Raw genomic sequence first — 27,428 nt, 5'->3', positions numbered from 1 at the left:
TGGTTCTGATGGATGAACGGTGTGCGTGGCTTAGCGCATTCACTTTATGGACACATACATGATGCTTATTTTCGTTATAGTTCATGTTTATGTTTTTTTTATTCTGTGAGTATACCCCTTGTTTATGTCAGCTACAACGAGTTTCCTTGTTGCTGAATAATATGGCCAAAGTTTCTATTGCTGCACTTTGGCTAGCATAGAGTCGCAGTCAAACTTGAAGACTCTACATACGTTACGTGCCGCGCACATCGGGTACGGAAAATTAGTAATGTGGCACAATTTATAAGAAATGCAAAGTACAAACAAGTATCGGTATCTATAGCTTGTGGAGGTCAGCAGCGCCGTTGGCTTGTCATTGCCTGAGCAGCAACACGTCGGAGGCCATATACAGCATTTTCCGTTCAGCCTACACGCCCAGAAATTCAGATCGGTTCTCGGACACAGCGCCGAATGGGCACTAATACTATTGACACGTGTACTTATATTTAACGGGCGACCACGTTTCGCCGCCTAACAAATGTTATCGCACAGCGCGGGACGCGTCTGCATGTATCCGAAGTTTCTGGAAAGTTATCGATGCTTCTATCCGGCTGTCTGTTGCCACCGAACGTTCTGTTATCTGATTTCATTGCGTGACGCGAATGGTGTAGAACTTTGTGGAAGGCACGCGGGTCCGAACGATTAGTCTGGAACATTCGACGACTGCTGTATAAAAGCGGACGCGCTTGACCCGCTGATCAGATTTTCGGCGATCGCCGACCGTGTTCGCCGCTATCGTTGTGCTGTAAGTGTAGCCTGTTTTTTGTGGGCTCAGGTTCGCCCAATAAAAGTTAGTTTTGTCTTTCACAGTATTGCTACTGTGTTCTTCAAAGTCACCGCCACGTGACACTATGCTGTCGAAGCGGTATGGCTCAAAAATAAAGCAAATACACACATCAGTATGGAACTAATGAGCCATACAATGCACGACCGCACCGGAACTAGTTTATTGCACGCAGCTGCGAATGACGTGGTGAGGCTTCTAGCTTTGGCGGCGCTGCCATCCTGTTATGGCACAGTGTGTAGAGAAAAACGTCAGAACTTCTTGGGTGCAGCACGTTTAAAGTGGGCCTACTTGTCGAACACTGTTCCTGCCTGTCGTGATAGCAGCAAAGGACCTCAAGTCAGCAGTAACTACCGCAGTTGTAGCGCATATCACCGACATTAAGATGAACCAAATAAGTGCTTGGCCTTTGCTTTTAAAGGTACACCATTTGAACGCGGTCAGGTATGCCGGGACCGTAGTGCCACCGATAAAGAAAGGAAAGTTCCAAATTTCGATTTTAACTCGTGAACGAATTCGTCATCATGTGATAACGGCATCAGCAGTTTTGTCGCCATCCCGTAGTCCGCTATACTAGGCCTCTCAGCGTTCCGGTCGCCACGTGCTTCTCAGGGCTGCCCTAGGAGGCTCCTCCTACAAGCAATCTCTAGCTGCGCCTTGCCCGGAGCGGCCGCGAACACAGCCACGGGTCTGTCGGAGCGCACGACTTCACGACGTCGAACGCGCAGATAAGCAGCGGCTAGAACCATGGTAGCGGCCACTGCGACCAGTGAGAATAGAAGCACCGGAAGCCAGGGCGGAAATGACGTCTGTCGTAACTTGACGCCGGCTACGAAGCTGGCTGCAGCAACGTTAGAAAGGGCAGATGGGACGCCCGAGTGGCTCACTGCGACGACAGCGAAGTAGAGCTCGTGCACGTGGTCACTGGTTGGCCGGGCGTTGACAATGGACACCCTGTGCAAGTGGCCAGCTGGAGGAACTGGAGTCAGGCGGCTGCCCGCAACCAGCTTCGACTCCGTCACTCGATGAACCGAGGTCTTGTTTTTTTGGGAGCCCTCCAAGACATTCCGCAGTGCAGAGGCCGTTTTCGCCACAAACAGCTCTACCCGGGCACCTGCGACAGGATAAACCGAAGAGGGTTCTCTAGTGGTTTGCAGACGAGAACTATGAAAGAAAACGAGGATCTCGATCTTTAGAGGCAACTCAATGAAACAACCCCGTTGCACAGATTTGCTTATAAGTAGGACAGACGCAGGCACTCGTCTTTTGAACATGTTGCTTGTGAATGCTAATGTGGGAAATATATTTGCGCAAGAATGTTTTGCGTGGACATATTCTAAAGGACTGGCAACTATCCCATTATTTCACGTCTCTGTAATACACCAAAAGGTTATAATAAATGTTGTGTTTTGTGGCCGGTGTTAATGAGTTCTCAGTGAAGGTATGAATTACGAGGGGTAATGCTATGTGGCATTAAAGGGGCCTAAAAAACCGTCGCTGTAAAGAGCGTAAAAGTTATAGGTAATAAAATTATTAATGATCTCTACTATCGACACGAAGTGACATTCTGCAATAATCATGACATAGTAAAATGTGTCAGAGGTAAACATTTGCAAGAACCACTATTGCCTTTACAGAGCCCTTGAAACGCAAGTGCCGGCCTGTAAGCATGTGCTACTATCTGAGCAACATCGCTGGGATACTAGCACATGCTTACAGGCCGGCATTCATAGGACATCCTCTTTGCAGAGGAAGTCCTATGAATTTCGGAGGCCAAACACACGTAAAACAACATCGTTCTCATCGTTCAGACGTAAAACAACATCTTTCAATATATATATATATATATATATATATATATATATATATATATATATATATATTGGCGAAGTGTCGTAAAAGCTATGAAGTCACTCTAGAAGCACACGATCGCGTACTATTGAGATTTATACCGCTATATGTAGTGCGCATACATCTAACCAGCATGTCATTATATGCTGGGTGCCTGGCCAAGAAGCATCGAAGGTAATGTGCTAGCTGACCAAATGGCCACGTCACTTACGTCGCACGCTATGAATCCTACAGCTGCTGTCTCCGCCACAGATTGCATGCCTTTCGTGCGAAAGAAACTGCGAACGCACTGGCGATTGTCGTGGGACGCCGAAACAAATAATAAGCTTCCCTTGACTAAGCCACACTTAATTTGATGATCCTTCTCAACGAAAACACGACGAACTGGTGTCCTCTTCTATCGCCTCATAATAGGACACAGATATGGGACCCACAGTGGTGACGTTGAATAACACAGTAGCAATACTGTTAACGACCCATAATAACTTTTATTCGGCGAACCTGTGCCCACAAAACAGGCTGCGCTTATAGCACAACGATAGCGGCGAACACGGTCGGCGATCGTCGAAAATCTGATCAGCGGATCAAGCGCGTCGGCTTTTATAGATCAGTCGTCGAATGTTCCAGATTAACCGATGGGACTCACGTGTCTTCCACAAAGTTCTACACTATTCGCGTCGCGCATACATGCAATCAGATTACACAAGTTGCGGTGAAAGACAGTGGACGAAACCATCGATAACATTCCAGAAACTTCCTTTACATGCAGGCGCGTCCTGCGCTGCGCGATAACATTTGTTAGGCAGCCAAACGTGGTCGCCTGATAAAGAGAAGTACACGTGTAATTACCCCCCTCTTAAAAAGCATCGACCCGATGCTGCAAAGAAACGAAAGTAATAAAAAAAGAAGCACTCGTAGCAAAGAAAACAACAAAATAAGGAAGTTCGTCAGCGTACATAAAAGGGTTTAAGGCGCACCACGCGGACCACATCAGATCGTGCGCGGCGCCGCTGTGAATGCACAATGCCGTCTGGCACGACCTCATAGTCCAGTGCGCCAATACGTCGGATGGCCTTGGGTCCGAAATAGCGTCGCAGTAGTTTCTCACTGAGTCCGCGTCGGCGTATCGGGGTCCATACCCAAACACGATCGCCGGGCTGGTACTCGACGAAGCGTCGTCGGAGGTTGCAGTGTCGGCTGTTGGTCCTCTGCTGGTTCTTGATCCGCAGGTGGGCGAGCTGTCGGGCTTCTTCGGCGCGCTGGAGATAGGTAGCGACGTCAAGATTGTCCTCGCCAGTGACGTGCGGCAGCATGGCGTCGAGCGTCGTCGTCGGGTTCCTGCCGTAGACCAGCTTGAACGGCGTGATCTGTGTTGTTTCCTGCACCGCCGTGTTGTAAGCGAATGTTACGTACGGCAGGACGGCATCCCAGGTCTTGTGTTCGACGTCGACGTACATCGCTAGCATGTCGGCGAGGGTCTTATTCAGCCGCTCCGTAAGACCATTCGTCTGCGGGTGGTAGGCCGTTGTCCTCCTGTGCCTTGTCTGACTGTATTTCAGAATGGCTTGGGTGAGCTCCGCTGTAAACGCCGTTCCTCTGTCGGTGATGAGGACTTCTGGGGCGCCATGTCGCAGCAGGATGTTTTCGACAAAGAACTTCACCACTTCGGCTGCGCTAGCTTTCGGCAGTGCTTTTGTTTCAGCGAAGCGGGTGAGGTAGTCCGTCGCCACGACGATCCACTTATTTCCGGTAATTAACGTCGGAAAGGGTCCCAGCAAGTCCATCCCGATCTGCTGGAATGGTCGGCAAGGAGGCTCGATTGGCTGTAGTAATCCGGCTGGCCTTGTCGGTGGTGTCTTGCATCGCTGACAGTCTCGGCATGTTCTGACATAACGGGCGACGTCGGCGGTCAGGCGCGGCCAACAATACCTTTCTTGTATCCTCGATAGTGTCCGGGAAAACCCGAGGTGTCCAACGGTCGGATCGTCATGTAGGGCATGCAATACTTCTGGACGAAGTCCTGACGGGACAACAAGAATGTAGTTGGCGCGGACTGGTTAGAAGTTCTTCATGAGTAGATTGTTTTGAAGCGTGAAGGAAGATAATCCGCGCTTAAGTGACCTGAGGACAACGTCGGTGTGCCCTTCCAAATATTCGACCAGGCCTTTTAGCTCCGGGTCTGCCCGTTGCTGTTCAGCGAAGTCTTCCGCACTTATCATTCCAAGGATGGCGTCGTCATTCTCGTCGTCTTGCGGCGGCGGGTCAATGGGGGCGCGTGATAGGCAATCGGCATTGGAGTGTTTTAGTCCGGACTTGTAGGTTACAGTGATGTCGTATTCTTGTAGTCTGAGGCTCCACCGCGCCAGTCGTCCTGAAGGATCTTTTAAATTCGCTAGCCAACACAACGCGTGATGGTCACTGACGACTTTGAATGCCCTGCCATAAAGATAGGGGCGAAATTTAGCTCTAGCCCAAACGATGGCGAGGCATTCCTTTTCGGTCGTAGAATAGTTGCCTTCCACTTTTGACAGCGACCGGCTAGAGTAAGCTATCACCTGTACGACTCCATTTCTCCTCTAGACTAGAACGGCACCGAGGCCTAGGCTACTGGCGTCAGTATGGGTTTCTGTATCGGCCTACTCGTCGAAGTGCGCAAGTACCGGCGGCGACTGCATGCGTCGTTTGAGCTCTTCAAATGCGTCGGCCTGCGGCGTTTCCCACTTGAACTCAACATCACATTTAGTTAGACGTGTCAACGGCTCGGCGATGCGTGAAAAGTCGTTGACAAAGCGCCTGTAGTAGGCACGCATGCCAAGGAATCTACGCACTGCCCTCTTGTTGATTGGTTGCTGGAACTGTGCGATTGCAGCTGTCTTTTGGGGGTCTTGACTGACACCAGCTTTGCTGATTACGTGGCCTAGGAACAGAAGCTCATCGTAAGCGAAGCGGCATTTTTGTGGCTTCAGATTAAGCCCTGACGACTTGATGGCCTCTAGTACTGTCGCAAGCCGCTTGAAGTGATCGTCGAAATTTCCGGCGAAGACGACGACGTCATCCAAGTAAACGAGACAGGTTTGCCACTTCAATCCTGCTAACACCGTGTCCATGACGCGCTGGAACGTTGCAGGCGCCGCGCACAGTTCGAATGGCATAACCTTGAACTCGCAGAGGCCGTCTGGGGTGATGAAGGCCGTCTTTTCGCCATCTCTTTCGTCGACTTCTATTTGCCAATGTACGTCAGACTCTGGAGTTTTGTAAGGCGCGTAGCGCCACCTGCCGGTGCGAAGAGGCAGTAATTGAGTAGTGCGAAGCCCTGCTCCCTTGCTAAGTTGCCTATGCAGCTTGCGACTGCGAAACAACGATTTAACGAGATTTTGGTCCATATTGCGAGTGTTTTGCGCATTTAACACCCAGACCGAGAGCTATGAATTTCTACGCTAGTCGGACGCGCCGCCAAACTGCCATAAACCCGCCGTGGTTGCTCAGTGGCTTGGTGTTGGGCTGCTGAGCACGAGGTCGCGGGATCGAATCCCGGTCACGGCGGCCGCATTTCGATGGGGGAGAAAAAGCCCGTGTATGTAGATTTAAGTGCACGTTAAAGAACCCCAGGAGGCCGAAATTTCCGGAGTCCTCCACTACGGCGTGCCTCATAATCAGAAAGTGGTTTTGGCACGTAAAACCCCATAATTTAATTTTTTTTTTACTGCCATGAAGCGCTTACTGGCTCACTCTTCAGACTGATGGCGGAAACGATGGCAACGGCGGTAGCTCCGCGCGCTACGAAGAAACGCCGCAATCGACGCTACTGTTGTCTTGTAAATTGCCATGAACGTGAAGGACTGAATAACAACGTTCAGTTTCACCGTATGCCATCGCGATAGTGTGAAGGGGAAAGGCGAGAGCGCTGGATACGGGCCGTTCAGCCTGTTGGGTAATGGAATTACTTGCATTCCCCACAACACAGCGGCTCGCGCGAGAAAGTGCGACAATTTTGTTCTTCTGTAATTGTGTTGCGTAGCACCGACGGAGGACCGTGGTAACCACGCGAAAACTCAATCTGCAGCCGCCCCTTCGTTCGTAACAGAAAAAACAACGTTGCGAACCATCCTGCTTATGTGCCATCGATATCTCTACCTTTTAACAGACGTCTGCCTCCACTTGACTCAGCAAGTGCAACGAAGAGATTTGGCAGGTCAGCTTAACCAAACATTTCGGTTCGTTTATGAATTCAAAATACTCTTCTAGAGCATCGTTGTATCGCGCGCTCATTTCTACTTTCGGTATTTTGTGTCCTGCGCCGATACAACAAGCACGCTTCGCAATGTGCTGAGCCTGCTCGACTGCGTTTTTCAAATGTTAGAAATAAAGTTGCTGTAGGAGCACTGGATGAGTAATTGCGAAGTAACGCACGTGTGTAAAGAAAGAAATGTCGCATTTATTTACATTTATTTGTGCGCGCTTGTTGCTCGAAGCGTCTGCGAAAAGTTCAAATTAAGGTACTGAGCGATGCTGTAGCTCCTGCGAGAAAGAAAGATGCAGTGCGTAGGCATCGTAGGAAGCTTACTTTCGTTATGATCGCACGCTGTTTGCCGCCCTAGAAAAGGCTATGAAAGGATTTACTCTCTGTAAATAATTGCGAGACAAAACATTACGATAAAATACATAAAAGTATAGGAGATACTTAGTCTTGTGTTCACGACATATTCAATATGAACCAATTTGAAATGTTTAGATTTTAAGGCCGATATGCCTATAGATAAACCTGATGCTACCTGTACTTGCGAGTTGGAGCACGCGGAAAGAACACTTGAGACTTTATTTTATATTGTACACGTACTTCGCCTTGCTGAGCTTCCTTTCCGAAGCGTGGATGGGCGGAAGAAGCTTTCCAGGCCCGTGATTTTTAGGAAACCGCGCCTCAACACAAACGAAAGAGAAGGGTCCATTGTGGCCTATGCATCTTTGCTTGCGGACGGCTCTTCTTGCACTACTCAGTTCGCGCCAAGGCTGCGATGGGGGCGCTGGTGACGGGTTTATCCGCAGCGCCACCTGGCCAGAGTCTGAGGTCTATAGCCATACTTGAGGTCCATCGACGAGAAGTATTTAGCGCTGCAGAGCCGATCCAATGCGTCTTCTATTCGTTGGAGGGGGTATACTTCCTTCTTCGTGATCTTGTTCAGACGTCGATAATCGACGCAGAAACGTAGGGTTCCGTCCTTTTTCTTTACCAGGACAACAGGGGATACCCACGGGCTTTTCGACGGCTTGATGATGTCGTTGCGCAGCATTTCGTCGACTTGTTCTCTTATAGCTGCACGTTCTCGCGGCGAAACTCGGTAAGGGCTCTGGCGGAGTGGTCGAGCTCACTCCTCGGTGATTATGCGATGCTTGGCGACTGGTGTTTGTCGAATCCTCGATGGCGTCGAGAAGCAGCCTTTGTATCTTCGGAGCAGACTTCTGAGCTGCTGTTGCTTAATCACGGGGAGACTTGGATTAATGTCGTAGTCTGGTTCGGGAACCATCGTCGTCAGGGTAGATGCGGCGGAATCCGAGAGGACAAACTCGTTAATGGTTTCCAGAATTTCCTCGATGTACGCGATCATCGTGCCCTTATTAATGTGCTTGAACTCCTGGCTGAAGTTTGTCAGCAACACTTCAGTTTTCCCTCCATGCAGTCGAGCGATCCCTCTTGCGACGCAAATTTCACGGTCTAGCAGTAGACGTTGGTCGCCTTCGATGACGCCTTCTACGTCAGCGGGTGTTTCGGTGCCGACCGAAATAACTATGTTGGAGCGAGGCGCGATGCTCACTTGATCTTCGAGCGCACTCAAGGCGTGGTGACTACGAGGACTCTCCGGCAGTATCGCTTTATCTTCCGGCAGCGTTATTGACTTCGACTTCAGGTCGATGATTGCTCCGTGTTGGTTCAGGAAGTCCATACCGAGAATGACGTCTCGTGAACACTGTTGGAGGATAACGAAGGTGGCAGGGTAAGTCCTGCAATGAATGGTTATTCTTGCCGTGCAGATTCCAGTCGGTGTGATGAGGTGCCCTCCAGCGGTCCGAATTTGAGGGCCTTCCCATGCAGTCTTAATCTTCTTCAACTGGGCGGCGACGTGTCCACTCATAACGGAGTAATCGGCCCCTGTGTCCACTAAGGCGGTAACTGCGTGGCCTTCGAGAAGCACGTCGAGGTCGGTGGTTCTTTGTCTGGCGTTGCAGTTAGGTCTTGGCGTCGGATCACGGCTGCGTCGTGTTGAACTGAAGCTGGAACGTCGCGTCGTCAGGTCGTCTTTCGTCGTCGTATTCTTTGCTTCCAGACTTCGTCGGGACGGCGGCGTGTCGTTGTGTCGTCGAGGTAGTTTCTTCGGCGTCTTCGTCGGCGGCGGAGGATCTTCGTCAGTTCGACGAACAGCAACCGCACATCCATCGGTTGCTGCTTTTAGTTTTCCCGATATGGGCTCGCTAACCGGCCCCAGGCTGGGCTAGTGATGGTCGGCGCTGCGGCGACAGGTAAAGGCCTGGTGATGGCGAACACGACGGTCGAGTAGCGGCAAGGTAGTCGTCGATATCGCGAGGGCGTTCACCTTGCTGCGGGCGCGGAGCGTTGACCACGTCGGTAGAAAATCGTCGGTAGAGGGCACCCGCTTCTCCGCAGTGGTAGCAGAGAGGGCGGTGGTCAGGAGCGCGCCATACGTCTGTATTCCTCGGGTAGGTGCACTGGGCGACGGGTGGGCGTGCTGCCGGCGGCGGTGGTGGTCGACAGAATGGTGGCGTTTCGGCGCCGTGGCGCGGTAGCGGAGGGGGACCTTGACGGTGGGCGACGGCGGCGTAGGTCATCGCTTGCGGCTGAGGCTGCGGCGATTCAGGGGCTACTCCGAGTTGTTGTTGGAGCTGCTCACGTACGGCGTCGGCAATCGAAGCCATTTGAGGCTGTGATGGTGGGAACAGCTTCTGTAGCTCATCCCGCACGACCGCTCGGATAGTCTCGCGTAGGTCGTCGGTGGTCAGTGACTGAACTCCAGCGTAGATTGCCGAGTTCGTGGGGCGGTCGAATTGCCGGTTTCGCATCTCGAGTGCCTTAATGCTGGTGGCCTCGCGAAGAAACTCGTCGACGGTCTTCGGTGGGCTTCGTACCATTCCGGCAAAAAGTTCCTCCTTCACACCACGCATGAGTAGGCGGACTTTCTTCTCCTCGGGCATTTCAGGGTCGGCATGGCGGAAGAGACGGCTCATTTCCTCCGTGAAGCTCGCGGTTGTCTCATTAGGTAGCTGCACCCGGGTTTCTAATAGCGCTTGGGCTCGTTCTCGGCGTACGACGCTTGCGAATGTCTGCAGGAAGCCGCTTCGGAAAAGGCCCCAGGTCGTTAAGGTGGCTTCTCGGTTCTCGAACCACATCCTGGCCGCGTCTTCCAATGCGCAGAAGACATGTCGCAGTTTGTCGTCACTGTTCCAGTTGTTAAATGTAGCGACTCTCTCATACGTCTCAAGCCAGCTTTCCGGGTCCTCGAAAGTTGAACCGCGGAACGTCGGAGGCTCCCTGGGCTGCTGCAGCACGACGGGGGACGCTGGGGCTGCCATTGGGGTGGACTTGATGGCGAACTTCCTGGTCGTCTCAGCCAAAAGTCCGTGCTCCGGGGGCAGTCCTTGCAGCCTGCGGCTACCTCGCTAGCTCTTGGCGACGTTGGTGTCTTCCGCGTGAGGGCTTGGGTCACGGCTTTGTGGGGGCGTCTGGTACATGAACGCAAAGCACCTCCAACAGATGTCACGTGGTGGTGACGTCGAATAACACAGTAGCAATACTGTGAGCGGCAAAAATATAACTTTTATTGGGCGAGCCTGTGCCCACAAAACAGGCTACACTTATAGCACAACGATAGCGGCGAATACGGTCAGCGATCGTCGAAAATCTGATCAGCGGGTCAAGCGCGTCGGCCTTTATAGATCAGTCGTGGAATGTTCCAGATTAACCGATGGGACCCGCGTGTCTTCCACAAAGTTCTACACTATTCGCGTTGCGCATACATGCAATCAGATTACACAAGTGACGGTGAAAGGCAGTGGACGGAACCATCGATAACATTCCAGACACTTTTTTTACATGCAGGCGCGTCCTGCGCTGCGCGATAACATTTGTTAGGCGGCCAAACGTGGTTGCCCGCTAGAGATAAGTACACGTGTCAATGTGTGTGCGTGTGTGTGTGTGTGTGTGTGTGTGTGTGTGTGTGTGTGTGTGTGTGTGTGTGTGTGTGTGTGTGTGTGTGTGTGTGCGCGCGTGTGTGTGTGTGTGTGCGCACACACACACACACACACACACACACGCGCGCGCACACACGCATTTGGGGACGTTTTCATTTCCTTACATGCTTCACAGCGGACAATAAAGCATGGGCCTCAGCCATACTGATATTTGTTTACGCGTGGAGTACACCGGAACTAACGCCTGCATTCGATACACCGGCATGAGACTTACAAGCGTGAGTGTAAGACACTGTGAAGAAGTGCTTCGATTGAATTTCAGAAAAATTCATTCGGATTTCGACCTCTGACACGTGCTTTGTAATTTCTAGAAGTATCACATTCTACCACATGCAACTTCCAAGGAGGTAACAGCTTGGCTGATTCAATTAATCGATATTTGAAGAGTGGGACATGCATTTCATGGTTAAGCTATTTTACACGCAGTGAGAAAGACTGTCATACACAGGGACGATTACGAAAAAGTTTATCACAAGTCATATTCTTAACGGTATTATAGCATGGATGTTTATGATGAGGGTGTATTTTGACAAAATATGTGGTACTGATGTATGTTCTGCGCAGATGTAGGGACCACTCATTTCATTCTACGTTTAAGCTTTCAATAGCTTAAACAATTGGGCACGGCAGCTCAGTTGCGATGGTGGCATCTAATCCTTTCGCCTTCGTTGTGCAGCTTTTCTTCGTCCTGCTGTGTTCCGTGGCTGGAGTGCGCACGGACCATCCTGAACGCACTAGCTTCGCGCAGGCCCACCAGACCAGCGCGCGAGATATCATTGTCAAAAATATGCACATGCAAGGTGGTTTTCGCGATTCACCGTGGGACAGCAGGATACGTCACTCGCCTGCGCAGCTGCACGGCCAACAAGCAGCGCCTCACCACAGCGCCCGTGTAAAAGGCCTCCCTCGGCACTACGGCTTCATTTTGCACGGCCGCGTAGTTGCGATGGTGGCATCTATTCCTTTCGTTTTCGTTGTGCAGGTGAGACGATATGGTTTATGCTTTCGATCAAACGACCCACTTCAGCTATTGCTGCCGTGCCCACGGACTCGCCTTGCCGCTGATTCGGTCGATTGTGTTTTGATTTGCATCGACATCACATTGTATTTGAAAGAGCTGCTATTGTTGTGCGGTGATATAGAATCTAACCCGGCACGTGACATCAACCAGATCACCAAACAAGTTAAAGACATAGCCGCTGATATCAAAGATATTAAAGAGGGACGCCTAGTTCAGATGGATCAAAAGTTAGACGTGTTAACAGCAAACAAGGCAAAGGTGTCATTCCTTGAATATGAGATAAGAGATATGAAGGTGCGCTTACAAAGGCTTAAAGAGAGCCGAAGACGTAGAAAATCGGAGCAGACGAGCAAACCTATTAGTATATGGCCTCCCTGAAACAGAGGGAGAAAGCAGTGAAAGCCGAGAAACGGCTGTGAACGACCACATAATTAAGAACACTCTTGGTCTGGAACGCGTTGGTATTGAGCGCATCCACCGTTTAGGTAGAAATTCAAGAAATAAAACCAGAGCAATCATATTCAGGCTTCTCGACACTAGACATAAGACTCAAATATTGCGAAAAGGCTACAGGCTCAAAGGCTCCAACTTGTCTATCGGAGAGGATTTCAGCCGCAAAATGCAGGAGACTAGAAAGGAACTCTTGGGTAGTGCAAACCCCAATCGGAAAAAACACGAAAAAGTCTCTTTATCATATGATAAGCTCTACATAAATGATCGCGTATTTGTTTGGGATCACGAAATAAATGAGAGTGTCACTACAAAAAACATAGAAAGAAATCGTCCATCAACTCGAAGTCAAACAATAATATTTAGGGTTTTACGTGCCAAAACCACTTTCTGATTATGAGGCACGCCGTAGTGGAGGACTCCGGAAATTTTGACCACCTGGGGTTCTTTAACGTGCACCTAAATCTAAGCACACGGGTGTTTTCGCATTTCGCCTCCATCGAAATGCGGCCGCCGTGGCCGGGATTCGATCCCGCGACCTCGTGCTCAGCAGCCCAACACCATAGCCTCTGAGCAACCACGGCGGGTTAAGTCAAACAAATGTAAGACCCTAACAAAGAAACTTCAGACCCTAACAGTGCTTAATATGAATGCGAGAAGCATAGTAAACAAGGTAGAACTCCTGGAAGGACTGTTACATGAACACAATGCGGATATAGTGGCCATCACTGAAACCTGGCTGTCCCCAGATATCTTCAATCACGAGATATCTCCACCAGGTAACTCTGTTATTCGTAAAGATAGGCTGTCTCGTGGTGGTGGCGTGGCACTGCTTCTTAAGAATGATATTCCATTCGTTCCACTCCCCGAAAGCTTCAACGCGGAAGCTGTATTTTGTAAAATATTGTACAATGATACCGGTATATTTACTGGTTGCGTCTATCGAAGCCCTACTAGTGGATCTGAAGGCGTGCTTGCCTTGCAGGAGTATATACAATTCCACGTTCGTTCCAGTAGAGTGATCCTCATAGGGGACTTCAATTTACCAGATCTGAACTGGAGTACCATGCACTACACTTCAGCCACATCCACAGCACTTACGGATCTAATTCTAAACTTCAACCTCAACCAGGTCGTCGACCAGCCAACTCGCTCACACGGCTCTACGAATAGCATACTTGATCTCATACTCATAAGTAACCATTTACCACTTCACGTAATTGAGATGGCAATAGTCGGTGGTATATCGGACCACGACATACCTAAATGTAAGCTCTCGCTTGAAGGCAACATAAAGAAGCTAAACCTGGAGCGTGCTCTACTTGATTTTCGTAGAGCAGCTCATGACTGTATTCTCACTCACCTGTCACGCGAGTTTGATGCTTTTCATCAAGCAGCTTCAGAAACGTGTTGTGACGTCAACACTTTGTGGCATCAATTTAAGTCAATCGTGCTACACTGCACAACAAACTTCATCCCGATGACACGCTGCAAACGACAAAAGAAAAACCCATGGATATCGCGTGAGGTCCCTCAAGCGAAGCGTAAAGTAAAAAGACTTAGACATACTATTAAAAAAAGGGCCGAATCAATCTTTGAAGGACAAACTGACCTCCGCTCTCGCTGACTTCAAAGAGAATTCAAAAAATGCAAAGCATCACTATTTCAGCACGAGATTCCCCGACTTCATTACCAACAATCAACACAGGTTTCGGAAATACTTTCGCCCGTGCTTAGGCGTGTCACCCGAACGGTCTGTAGAAGAGAAAACGGCTCGAACGAACACCTTCAATAACTTTTTTTCTTTTCGGTTTTCACTTCAGATAATGGCTTACTTCCTTCCCTACCCTTCCTACCTAAAACCACCGATTCATTAAACATTACCAATGCCGGAGTTCTTAATCTATTGCTTAATATCGACATCAAGAAAGCTAACGGGCCAGGTGATATCCCGAATGAATTTTTAAAGACGTATGCAGAATGGTGTAGCCAATACCTTGTGATTATATACAGCAAATCCCTCGCGTCCGCACAACTACCAGATGACTGCAAAAAAGCGAAGGTAATTCCTATACATAAATCCAGCGACAGCAACGAACCTTCTAACTACAGGCTAGTCTCACGTATCAGCACATCTTGTAAAATATTCGAACATATTATCTTCAAACACATCACTATATTTCTCGAGCAAGAACATGTATTAACACCTCAACAACACGGCTTTAGAAGTGCCCTCTCAACGGTCACACAACTAACCGAAGTGGTGCATGACCTTGCGCTCAACCTAAATAACCGAAGCCAGAGAGACATGATCCTCCTCGACTTCAGTAAAGCATTTGATTGTGTAAGCCACGCAAGAATTAGTTGCAAAACTGGAGGCTGCAATCGGAGGTGGTCAGATTACTGCATGGATAAAGACTTCTTATCACATCGAACACAATATGTTATTGTAGGTAACACCCCTTCCAGGTCTGTAGCTGTCACATCAGGTGTTCCCCAAGGGTCAGTATTGGGCCCATTGCTATTTTTGATCTTTATTAACGGCATTGCTGCTAACAATGAATGTGAAATCAAGCTCTTCGCGGATGATTGTATTAGTTATAAAGAAATTGTCAGTTAGGCAGACCACTTATTATTAAACAGAGCACTCGCCTTGGTGTCCAATTGGTGTAAAGAATGGCAAATGTCAATTAACACCACTAAATCTGTATGCATGTCCTTTACAACAAAAAAGAAGCCTTCAGGATTTTCTTACGCCCTCGGTGGCACTTGCCTGAATAAAGTAAATAACCACAAATAACTGGGTTTGACATTCTCTTCTGGCCTTTCATGGAACTCACATATTGATAATATTACCTCAGTCGCATTACCAAAGCTTTCTTTTCTTAGACGATATTTACGCCTTGCACCGAAACACACCAGAATACTAGCCTATACAACTTTTGCTCGCCCCGTCTTAGAATACGCTAACATCATCTGGTTTCCACATACATCATCTAACATATCAAAACTAGAAAAGGCACAAAAAGAAGCTGTGAGGTTCATTTTTAACAAATACAGGCCCTATGACTCCCCTACAAATCTCTTAGCTGATGCAGGTCTTGAAACACTATCTGTTAGGGCCAGACACGCCCGCTCAAAACTAATGCACGACAGTTATAAGATAGACCGAACTAAGTATGTTACTTTGTCTACATCACGTCTATCGCGAAAAAATCACCCATTTACACTAAATCAGTACAGTGTTCGCAATGACATGTTCAAGTTTTCACTTTTCCCACGTGCGATCAGAGAATGGAATCTCCTCCACGCAGACATAGTTTCCTCTCCCTCACTTTCATCATTCATCAACCTACTAGAGACATCAAACAGAGAAGACGCCGCTTAACACACCCACATATCTTAAACTGTAATACTTATTTCTGTGCGTGGAATTTCTGCATTTCAACCCCCAAACCCCCACACTGGCCGCTTCTGCGCGGTTGTCTGTTAGCTGTAAAAGTTCTCTAATCTTACAGGGGCCATTCATTCGCTACATTTTATATAAATTCTTGTAACACAATATTTTCTGTATTGTTATACAAACTACATTGTTATATTGTTATAGCCATATTGTGACACCAACAAAAAGTATTGTATCATTGGTGATTTCTGCAGTAGTTAAGGAAGCTTTTTCCCTTTTCCTTTCTTTTTTTTTAATGTGCCATCTAACATGACCTATTTGTTTCTTTCTGTAAAATTGTTTCTGTAACTTTGGTCTCATTGAGACTGGCAGTACTGCAAAAAAATATAGCTAGTGTTTGTTCTGAAAGCGTGAATGGCCAGGAGTATACCTAGATGGTGGACGGGATCTAGTATCTTTAGCGCGCTCCGGGCTGCAGAGTTGCATAGGATGGCACCATCGTCCAATCGTGATCGAATCAGGTTTTCGTAAATTCATATATAAAACAGCGCCAAAAAATAACATGGACAAGGGGGGACACAGGACGAGCGCTGTACGATCCGTACCATATTCGTACCAACTAGCACGCACCCAAACTCTTCTGAGAACTCTTGTAAATATTCATTAAACATTTCCTGTCACTAACGCATGTTGTGTGGGATAGAATTTTCAGTAAGTTCATTGGTCTTTTTTTTATACACCAAACGAGAAAAGAGGTCGCTATCGCAATGGAATGAGCGAAATTAGGTATTGCATACTATTTCCTGTTCTTTTACCGTCGAACACGTTTTTAATAAGTCCCCAGTACCAAACAGCGCTGCTTTTCGTTTCAAGTGGATTGCATATAAGAGGCAAATTTTACATGGAGAATAAGTCACAATAACCACACTAAGCGACTTCAGCAGTTTTAAATTATTCACTATACGGAACGTTTTGCAACTGCAACATGGAATAAGGCTTATTAGGCTTGCAATATGAACCTGGCAACGTTTAACCCTAGAACGTTATCTATTGAGGCGAGTCATGCAGTGCTATTGGAGGAATTACAGAGAAGTAAATGGGATATAATAGGGCTCAGTGAAGCTAGGAGGACAACAGAAGCATATACAGTGCTCAAAAGCGGGCACGTCCTGTGCTACCGGGGCTTAGCGGAGAGACGAGAACTAGGAGTCGGATTCCTGATTAATGAGGATATAGCTGGTAACATACAGGAATTCTATAGCATTAACGAGAGGGTGGCAGGTCTTGTTGTGAAACTTGATACGAGGTACAAAATGAAAGTTGTACAGGTCTACGCCGCTACATCCAGTCATGATGACCAGGAAGTCGAAAGCTTCTATGAAGACGTGGAATCGGCGATGGGTAGAGTGAAAACTAAATACACTATACTGATGGGCGACTTCAATACTAAGGTAGGCAAGAAGCAGGCTGGAGACAAGGCAGTGGGGGAATAGGGCATAAGCACTAGGAATAGCACCGGGAAAGTTATTCGCAGAGTTTGCGGAACAGAATAATATGCGGATAATAAATACCTTCTTCCGCAAGCGGGATAGCCGAAAGTGGACGTGGAGGAGCCCGAACAGCGAGACTAGAAATGAGATAGCCTTCATACTCTGCGCTAACCCTGGCATCATACAAGATGTGGACGTGCTCATCAAGGTGCGCTGCAGTTACCATAGGATGGTAAGAAATCGATTCAGCCTAGACCTCAGGGGCGAACGGAAGAAACTGGTACATAAGAAGCCGATCAGTGATTTAGCGGTAAGAGGGAAAATAAAGGAATTCCGGATCAACCTACAGAACAGGCATTCGGCTTTAACTCAGGAAGAGGACCTTAGTGTTGAAGCAATGAACGACAATCTTGTGGGCATCTTTAAGGAGTGTGCAATAGAAGTCGGTGGTAACTCCATTAGACGGGATACCAGTAAGCTATCGCAGGAGGCGAAAGATCTGATCAAGAAACGCCAATGTATAAAAGCCTCAAACCCTACAGCCAGAATAGAACTGGCAGAACTTTCGAAGTTAACCAACAAACGTAAGACAGCTGACATAAGGAAGTATAATATGGATAGAATTGAACATGCTCTCAGGAACAGAGGAAGCCTAAAAGCAGTGAAGAAACTAGGAACTGGCAAGAATCAGATGTATGCGTTAAGAGACAAAGCCAGCAATATCATTACTAATATGGATGAGATAGTTCAAGTGGCTGAGGATTTCTATAGAGATTTATACAGTACCAGTGGCACCCTCGACGATAATGTAAGAGAAATTATTCCAGAGGAATTCGAAATCCCAAAGGTAACGCCGGAGGAAGTAAAGAAAGCCTTGGGAGCTATGCAAAGGGGGGAGGCCGCTGGGGAGGATCAGGTAACAGCAGATTTCTTGAAGGATGGTGGGCAGATTGTTCTAGAGAAACTGGCAACCCTGTATGCGCAATGCCTCATGACCTCGAGCGTGCCAGAATCTTGGCAGAACGCTAACATAATCCCAATCCGTAGGAAAGGGGATGCCAAAGACTTGAAAAATTATAGACCGATCGGCTTATTGTCAGTTGCCTACAAAATATTTAATAAGGCAATCGCAAATAGAATCAGGAACACCTTAGACGTTTGTCAAGCAAAGGACCAGGCAGGATTCCGTAAAGGCTACTCAACAATAGGCCATATTCGCACTATCAATCAGGTGATAGAGAAATGTGCGGAATATAACCAACCCTTATATATAGCTTTCATTGATTACGAGAAAGCGTTTGATTCAGTCGAAACCTCAGCAGTCATGGAGGCATTACGGAATCAGGGTGTAGACGAGCCGTATGTAAATATACTGAAAGATATCTACAGCGTCTCCACAGCCACCGTAGTCCTCCATAAAGAAAGCAACAGCATCCCAATAAAGGCGTCAGGCAGGAAGGCACGATCTCTCCAATGGTATTCACAGCGTGTTTACAGGAGGTATTCAGAGATCTGGATTGGGAAGAATTGGGGATAAAAGTTAATGGAGAATACCTTAGTAACTTGCGATTCCCTGATGATATTGCCTTGCTTAGTAACTCAGGGGACCAATTGCAATGCATGCTCACTGACCTGGAGAGGCAAAGCAGAAGAGTGGGTCTAAAAATTATTCTGCAGAAAACTAAAGTAATGTTGAACCGTCTCGGAAGAGAACAGGAATTTACAATAGGCAGCGAGGCACTGGAAGTCGTAAGGGAATACATCTACTTAGGGCAGGTAGTGACGGCGGATCCGGATCGTGAGACTGAAATAATCAGAAGAATAAGAATAGGCTGGGGGTGCGTTTGGCAGGCATTCTGAGACCATGAACAGCAGGTTGCCATTATGCCTCAACAGAAGAGTGTATAATAGCTGTGTCTCACCAGTACTTACCTACGGGGCAGAAACCTGGAGGCTTACGAAAAGGGTTCTACTTAAATTGAGGACGACGCAACGAGCTATGGAAAGAAGAATGATCGGTGTAACGTTAAGGGATAAGAAAATAGCAGATTCGGTGAGGGAACCAACGCGAGTTAATGATATCTTAGTTGAAATCAAGAAAAATAAATGGGAATGGGCAGGACATGTAATGAGGAGGGAAGATAACCGATGGTCAATAAAGGTTACGGATTGGATTCCAAAGGAAGGGAAGCGTAGCAGGGGGCGGCAGAAAGTTAGGTGGGCGGATGAGATTAAGAAGTTTTCAGGGACGACATGGCCATTATTATTACATGACCGGGGTTGCTGGAGAAGTATGGGAGAGGTCTTTGCCCTGCAGTGGGCGTAACAAGGCTGCTGCTGCTGATGATGATCAGGCTTAGGACTTTTACGTTTTTATTGCACGAAAAGGGACGAGAGACAGAAGTATGACGTGGCCAGAGCGCTAAGTACACGGCATACTTCTGTCTCTCGTCCCTTTTCATGCGCTAAAAACGTAAAACTTATGCAATACCAGCATGCCCAAACCTACGCTCTTTCAGGCTTATGAAGATGCCTTACACTGTAATATTCCTGTCTTTTACTTCCTCGTGATTTGCTCTGGGTTCCTTCCAGTTTACTGGCATTCCTCCAAGCAAAGAAATCGATTTCCAAAATCTGCTAAAGGATGCGTAAGAGCTGGCGGTTATTTACTTCCCGAAATGTGACAAGAAAGCTTTTGGTGAACATTTGCTGAAATAACTAAGGTAGTTCGAACCGCATTTCTGGGACAAATATTTAAGAACTGCTACAATTCGAAGCATTTCTGTTAAGCAGATGTTATTTGCCAGTGGCTCGGTTTTAATTTCACAAGTTTAACGAACGCAACGAGAATAATTAGGTTATCAAGTAAACTTTGTTGACTATGTAACTTACCACAATGAACTGTCAAGAAGTGATGTTCGCCTCTTAAACTAAAGCAACCTGGTCAGGCCGAATAGCTCTATACTACCGCAGATGAGATTCCGCAAAGAGTTAGAAATTGATAAGGGAAAGCACGGTATATTGCGAAACGCCACAGCTGCATGTATATTCATCTACTCTGCACATGGATTGGACATGTTCCAGTTATATTAAGGATGGATGGATGCTATGAGCGTCCGCTTTGGAACAGGGCGGTATCGTGCGCAACCGAGTTTTTGTTATTATATTGCCTAATGTCCTACCTATATTCAAAAAAAGGAAAAAGAACCCACAAGGGATTCTCATTGCCGAACTTTCTGAACCCATATTTTGATTATAATAATTCGGAACATCTGTCCCATGCAGGCTAAATTTTCAACTTCTTTATCTTTATTGTAATTATGCCACTTCTATGCCTTGCACGAGTACTGTTACTACGTGTATACCTACCAAAAACGCGCACACGACTCGTGAAGTGTTTTTGAAATAAACTGAAGCTAGCACTGTTCTCGTTTCTAGGTCGCATCTCAGCAAATCGGTAATATCGTGTGACCGGTGTGACGCCCCCGTCTCATTGACAGCGCGTCATCCGTAGCCGCGTGAAGGCGGCGGGCCCGTTCGGATGGCACGTCGGCAGCTACTCTGTCGCCAGCTTTACCACAAACAGTAAATAGCTCATTGATCAAAGCATGATAATACGAGGTGATGTGTAAAACGTTCTGGGCATGAACAGTGTAGTAGCGTCCACGGGGTGGCCGGACGCAGGACCTACAGCATGAGGCCTAACGGCCTGGCGCGCAGCGCCGCGAAAGAACAGCCGGACTGCTCGAGTCAGGGACCAGACAAAGAACGGTTTTATTCCAGCGAGCGGAAACACAGCAGGTATACTTACAGCGTTTGGCGCTGAGTGACGCCCTGACGTAACGATTCGAAACCGAAACTGGAACCCGACACAAGGTATCACAAACAGCATATTTGGTAAACACAAAATATAGAAATTTGTAAAAGGTGCAAAAAGAAATTACAGCAAAAGAATGTCACCTTCTACGGTTTTAGTAATTAAACTCAGTCAATTGAATATTACAAGATAAATACACAAACAAGAGCATACTAAGGCCTGCTGCACGTACTCGTGCCTTGATCCTGCTGGTCACCTGATGCGGTCCATGCCAGGGTGACAAGCCACCCCTGTGCAGTGCGCCTCACCCCTTCCACGCGCAGATCTCGCACGGTCGCAGGCGCATAGGCCAAGTCGCTGTCGACAGCTCCCACCCACAGCGACCCGGCATCAGCAAATCGGGAGAAACTCCACTTTCCATTTCTTGCTTCTGCACGACGAACGTAGGTATTACCTCGATAAAGTTAGATAGTTGGCGGTCGGTTAGTTTCGTTTGTCTGCATGTTCTGGATCGCTCAAAGGTGTGTGAAGATATTGCCCTTTGCCGGGTTTGTCGTCCTCAACTACCACTGTACTGACAAGCATACAATGTTTATCCATCTTCAGGTGACCGCCTCTCCCCGGTTTACAACTGTTACAACTCTATCGCTCAGCGCGGGATGCACTTTCATGTATTGAAACTTTCCCGGGTATAGTCGTCTACTCTATCGCGAGAGAATGTTCTATAATCAGATTGCATGCGCGACGTGATGGTGGTGCATAGACATTCTGAAACGTACGTGAGCACCAGTGATTACGCTAGAATGTACGATGAGTCACGTATAAACAGGTGGCGCCCTTGACCCATATATCACATTTTGACGACCATCGGCTGTGGTCGCCACTGTCGTTGTAGTCGAGTGTTTCTTGGTTGTCTTGGCCCGACTTCTCCCAATAAATGGTTGTTCTCATGACTCGCAGTCATGCTATTGTTGCGATCTTTACCGTCACTTAAAGGGAAGCTGAAACGGTTTTCAAATCCATGAATTGCTGAGGCACTGCTGCGCGTTTTCTTGCCAAAAAGAGCCGCTTGCGTTCGTTTCCGCCCTTTTTAATCTAGATATTCGTGTTCAGTGGACTAAAAACTGTACACTGCCGCAGGGAACTCATTTTTTTCGAAAAGTGTTTCAGCTTCACTTTTAACGGGACATATGCATCGTTGTCTGGTATAGCGGTCATTGTAGCAGTGACGTTTTCCGAATATATTAGACACAAGTCCACCTGTATCTACACTTAAGTGCATCTTAATTAATTGCTTCATAGGGGCCATTGTACAAGCGAATGCATCCTTTTAGCCTGGCCTCTGTTTAATGGAGAGCTTCGTGCGAAAGCCTGCTAAATTACATTCGTAAAAGCACAATTAGTGAATTACTTACAGAGGCGTAGAGCGGAAACAACACTAGACATCTCTCTGTAATGTAGCAGTGAAAATGCCACGAAAGTTTTGCCTCCTAAGTTTGAGTTTGTGTGTTCCATCGACGACTGCGTTTCGACGGGCACGTAACGGCGCCCGTGCAGGGTCGCGCACTGCGCGCACGCCGTGGACGAAATTAAACCGGGCTCCACTGCGACGGTGTATACCTCCTAACCGCATTGTGATTTGCCAAGTAAGGCCAGAAATTTAATTATTTGAACGAAAGTTCTATTTGGTTCAGTGCGATGAAGTACCGTTAGGACTACTTTGTGCATGCCGAAATCCCATGCTCTATCAGACAACAATGAGCGCAGTACAGTAGACCTCCCGGCAAGTAATGGTTTAGAAAAGCTGGGTCACCTGCCGTTAGGTTAGCTTGTTTCTTTCTGCTATGGCTGGGCTACAGCCGAGAAAAAGCACTACGTAGGACGTACCTCGACGACCCCTGGCACGCATTTGAACCGCATAATGGCCGGCCACGTCGAAAGCGAAAAACGCAGCACTGTAGACCCCGTCCCCGGCAGCCACGTCAATTCCTGCGTAACAAACAGCAGACAACCATGAATACTTTCTATCAGCGGTAAACAGCGAAGCAACTCAGTAAAGTACTCGGGATACCCCAGGGCCCTTTCACAGAGAGGAAAGATTGCTAAAGGGCTTGACACTTATCCGTACTCTCGTTTGGCTACCAACATGGCCCAAATGAGTGCGCGTGTGTGGCGGCCGCGAGAGAGCCACAGCCACGGAAGGCGCGTGCAGCAGGCCCTTTGGGGTGGGCCAGCGCGTTTCCGAGTGTGGGACGCCAGGCGTCAAGTATTTGGCGACGCAACCCTTGATAACCCTACAGGTATGGATGCTAAATCTGGGGACATTTTGAAAAAAAAAGATATTGCTTTTTTTTTCTGAAATCTTGGTAACCCAATTATATCCTAACATTTCCTAGCATGAGAAAGTAAAAAAGAAGTCGCAGTTTTGTGTGAAAGGCGACGCATCGATTGCCATAGCAAATAATTGGACAACCATGCGAAGTAGGGATAGCAGTTTTAGCTGCCGCATAAACTTGTAAACATAGTCTAATATACTCCCGGACAACGTTCTGTGGCTATGAATGGAAAGCTACGGGTGCGTGACTGCTGCAAATGTGTTACGATGCCAAGTAGTCAGGAAGTTATTGACAGTGATTTTGGTTGCTCGGAACCGACACTGAATCGACGAAGCTTCCATGTACGACGGTTTCGCATTTTCCCATACGCGGAAGGGAAAAGCAGCAAAATAAGTAAGCCTTTACACTCACTGGTGTGTACTATCTTATTTAACTGTTCCAAATAACTTGTTTATGTTCTGTCTTCCCCAGCTCAAACTTACTAGGACTAAAACGCGTGACTCTTTTCAGAAGAGCTTTAACTTGTGTGCGCTTTGCTTCCGTAGCTTTCCCTTCATAGCCACAGAACATTGTCCGCTAGTATGAATAAATAAACAAGCATGATGTCGCGCGCGCAAGAACTAGCATGAACACAGCGCACTTGACGATCGTGGAAGCTCGCTGTCAAAACGCTTCATTGAGCAAATGCGGCAGCAGCAATGACATCAAAAGAAAGCACGTGAGGTCGCTGTTGCTGCGCAGCGTAAGCAGCACCCCGGAGGCTACCAAGAGTAAAGGTATATCCGACGTGGCGGCGAGTCCATCGTTGCATGCGTCGTTAGCGTCGTTAGCGCATGTTTCGCGAGCGAAATTGTGGAGCCGGCCAAACGACTGCGCCGCTGCCGACGCAAGCGCACGCCTGCGCAGATTTGCCTCGCTGCACTTCAATTCCAGCTTCGTACTCCTCAAGAGCCCCGCGTTGATGCCACTCCACCTGATCCGGTGCCTTACACTGATAAGCGGCGCAAAGACAAAACAAAAAGACTTCCGTGTCATCCTGTCACAAATGTAGGCCATCACGCGGCCGTGGAGCCCGCGCTTACTCTACCTAATTAGATGATAGAACAGAAGGGCGGTATCAAGATAGGGGAGAGCTCTGTGGCTAGTGCATGGAATTACCAATTTCAGGGCCCTAGGTTCAAGTCTGAGTCTTATCTCTAAAGACGCAGTAGTACGAAGGTGACAATAACGACACTCCACGGCACTCTACGCAGGACAACTTGCTCTCGCGAGCTGCGCAGTATACAAGCAGATGTGCCGCCAGCGCGAGTTCGCCTAGTTCATACGCTCCAAGCCGCTTGATCCCGTTTCTCCCGCGTTGTAAATAATCAGGCGCCTTTTGCAATGAGAGGTGCAATGCGCGTGTCTGATGCAGCAGATTGCCAGTGACTGTAAAAGAAGAGATAAAAATGGTGGGATGTGGCGCGAGCTGGTATGACGAAGCACCTCGGTCAACAGCTCTTCACGAATACGCACGGGTTCTTGGAGAGGGAGGAGAAGAAAAGAAGGAAGAAGAGGAAGGTTTATTTGTAAGGCGGTGGCTCTGAGGAGTGTAAGAAGGCAGGCTGTCGGAGTGCAGGTCCGAGCTCCAATACTTCAGGAGAGTCGAGTGGAAGAAGGGAGGCTGTCTGGCTGCGTATCCGAGGTTCAAAACTTGGGTATAGCTTAATGGAAGAAGCGAGGCTGTCGTGCTGCGTTTCCAAGCGTCAAGACTTCGTGAGAGCTGAGTGGGAGAAGAGAGGCTCTCGGGCTCCGGGTCCGAGCTTCCAGACCTCAGCGACGATTCAGCCTCCATCCTACCTCCAGCATGTGGTCTTCGCTGGTCGTGGAAACTTGAAGCTGAAGGCAAGAACTTCACACTCTGTTCCTGCGGTGCCTTGGGGGAGCTAAGGATAATCCTCAAGAAGCAAGCAGCGAGTTTTCCTCATGCGAACGACGCGCTGCACCTGCACCGACGCATGTCAAGTAATTGATGGCGGGTCACAGACCTTATCGTTTTCCGTAATTGTTTACATTCGTGAGAACATCCAGAGCAGCATGAACATTTCTATTAGTTTTGGCATATTTCTCAGTTGGTTCGTGTGTGTGACAGTTTGTATTAACTATATGTTCATGTTTCGTTAACAAACGACTTTGTTGTTTCATTTCCCCTCTGTGTAGTCGCCTCAGTGGCGGCCAGTATAGTTCCAACCGTGCAAGTGTAAATTAACTCCTAGGAAAACAAACCCGCGTTAACCTATGCAAAAGAAATAAAAAAACAGACCCACCCCCCTAGCCTGCTTACTTAGAAGCACCTACCAGTGACCTCTTAGGAAATGAAAGTTTTGAAACAATGGCGCTAAAACAATGAAAGATTTCATTTCTTGAAAGTTTTTATGTATGGTTTATTGAAATTAAGCATTGTTCTATGAAATTAAACATTCATTTACAACCTGTCACCGGTGACAGGTTGTAAACGGATGGCCTGCAGTGCGTCCAGGTGTTGGCAAGTCACGATCACATCGCTAACGGTATTTGGATTCTTGATCGCCACTGCGTTGAACGCGACCTGGGCAATGGCCTTTAGGATATGACGGACACGATCAGCTTCCGTCATGGTGGCGTCAACACGGCGACAAAGGGCGAGGACGTCCTCGATATAAGAGGTGTATGTTTCGCCGGGAAGTTGCGTGCGTCCATCAAGCTTTTTCTTGGCGACCTCAGAGCGGACGTTGGGAGCGCCAAAAATCTGCCGAAGCTGGTGATTGAATGCCACCCAGTCAGGCAAGGTGCTCTCGCGATTGACAAACCAAGTCCTGGCAACGTCAGTGAGGTAGAATGCGACGTTGCGAAGCTTGTGCATATCATCCCACTGGTTAGACTCACTCACGGGGTCATAATTGTCCAGCCAGTCATCAACGTCGTCACTACGGAGGCCAGCGAACTTGGTGGGATCGCGCTGCCGCGTGCTTGTGGTCCATGAAAGAACGGCCGGTGGGGCAGAGACGGTGACGCCGGAGGCTCCTGGAGGATCTTCTTGGGGCATGCTGGCAGAAAGGCGGAGCATGCGGTGGCCTGAACGAAGCTCCAGGGAAACTTGAAGGCGTAGAGGACCAAGGGATCGAAAGCAGCCTCCACCACTTGTGAGACAGCTGTTAAGCCGGAACGGTTTATTTCGCACGTCGCGCGCTAAACACGATGACGCTGGTCATGATGATGAATATATACAGATGAAGAAGATGAAGGTGTAAAATAATGCTCACAATTGAAACAATTTCAATGTGGAATTCCGACAATGCATTGCATTGGTTGGACGTGCACACATGGGCAATAGCACTTCATTTTTGTGTTCATTCCAAGACTAAGCAGAACTACAACGTTAGGCAGCATTTGTGCTCTCTTACCTTTTGCTCTTCTTAACTTCTGGGAACGGAAGCACAATCGAGGACTGCAGAAAATTAGGTTGGATTTTGAAATTTGGAAACTTACAGGCACAAATTGGAGTCAGCATATGCAAGACAGGGGTAAATTGAGGTCGCTGTGAAAGGCTTTCGTATTGGCAGTAGGCATAGATAGAAGGGGCGGCTGCAGCTGCTGCTGCTGCCGCTGCTGCAACTTCGCTAATCTAAGCAGGTACCTCAAAATATTGATAATCATCAACAACCTGGTTTAACTCCACTCCAGGACGAAGGCCTCTAGCTCCGATGGCCAATTTCCCCTGTGACGCGCCAACCGATTCCGATTTCAGCCAGCGAATTTCCTATTTTCATCGCCCCACCTAGCATTTTGCCCACCTCGACTGCGTTTCCCTTCTCTTGGCAACCATTTTGTAACTCTAATGGTCCCCCAGAGATCTAGCCTACGCATTACATGGCCTTCCCAGCTCCAATCTTTCCTTTAATATTGTTACGTGCGCGAGACGCCCAAGTGTCCAGCCACGGGAGCGTCGTGAAGTTGTTG

At 48.1% G+C, this 27,428-nt stretch overlaps 1 protein-coding gene across 6 annotated transcripts in view; it reads right to left on the bottom strand.

Moving 5' to 3' along the window:
• Positions 1–968: 968 nt before the first annotated feature.
• The window catches only part of LOC142576703 (calcium-activated chloride channel regulator 1-like), a 388,135-nt gene continuing 361,675 nt past the window's right edge, over positions 969–27,428 (bottom strand). For 5 of the 6 annotated variants that reach the window (XM_075686951.1, XM_075686953.1, XM_075686955.1 and 2 more), the window contains 3 exons: positions 23,002–23,103; positions 21,347–21,544; positions 969–1,937 (listed from right to left, as the gene is read on the bottom strand). In XM_075686951.1, coding sequence (XP_075543066.1) covers positions 1,432–1,937; positions 21,347–21,544; positions 23,002–23,103 — 806 coding nt within the window. In that variant the 3' untranslated portion in view covers positions 969–1,431. The remainder of the gene's footprint in view (positions 1,938–21,346; positions 21,545–23,001; positions 23,104–27,428) is intronic. The other variant, XM_075686954.1, reaches the window with a different exon arrangement.

This window comes from Dermacentor variabilis, chromosome 3 (genome assembly GCF_050947875.1).
Source record: "Dermacentor variabilis isolate Ectoservices chromosome 3, ASM5094787v1, whole genome shotgun sequence".
Lineage (NCBI taxonomy): Eukaryota > Metazoa > Arthropoda > Arachnida > Ixodida > Ixodidae > Dermacentor > Dermacentor variabilis.
Note: the sequence above shows the minus strand (reverse complement) of the source record. Positions and strands in the feature narration are given on the sequence as shown.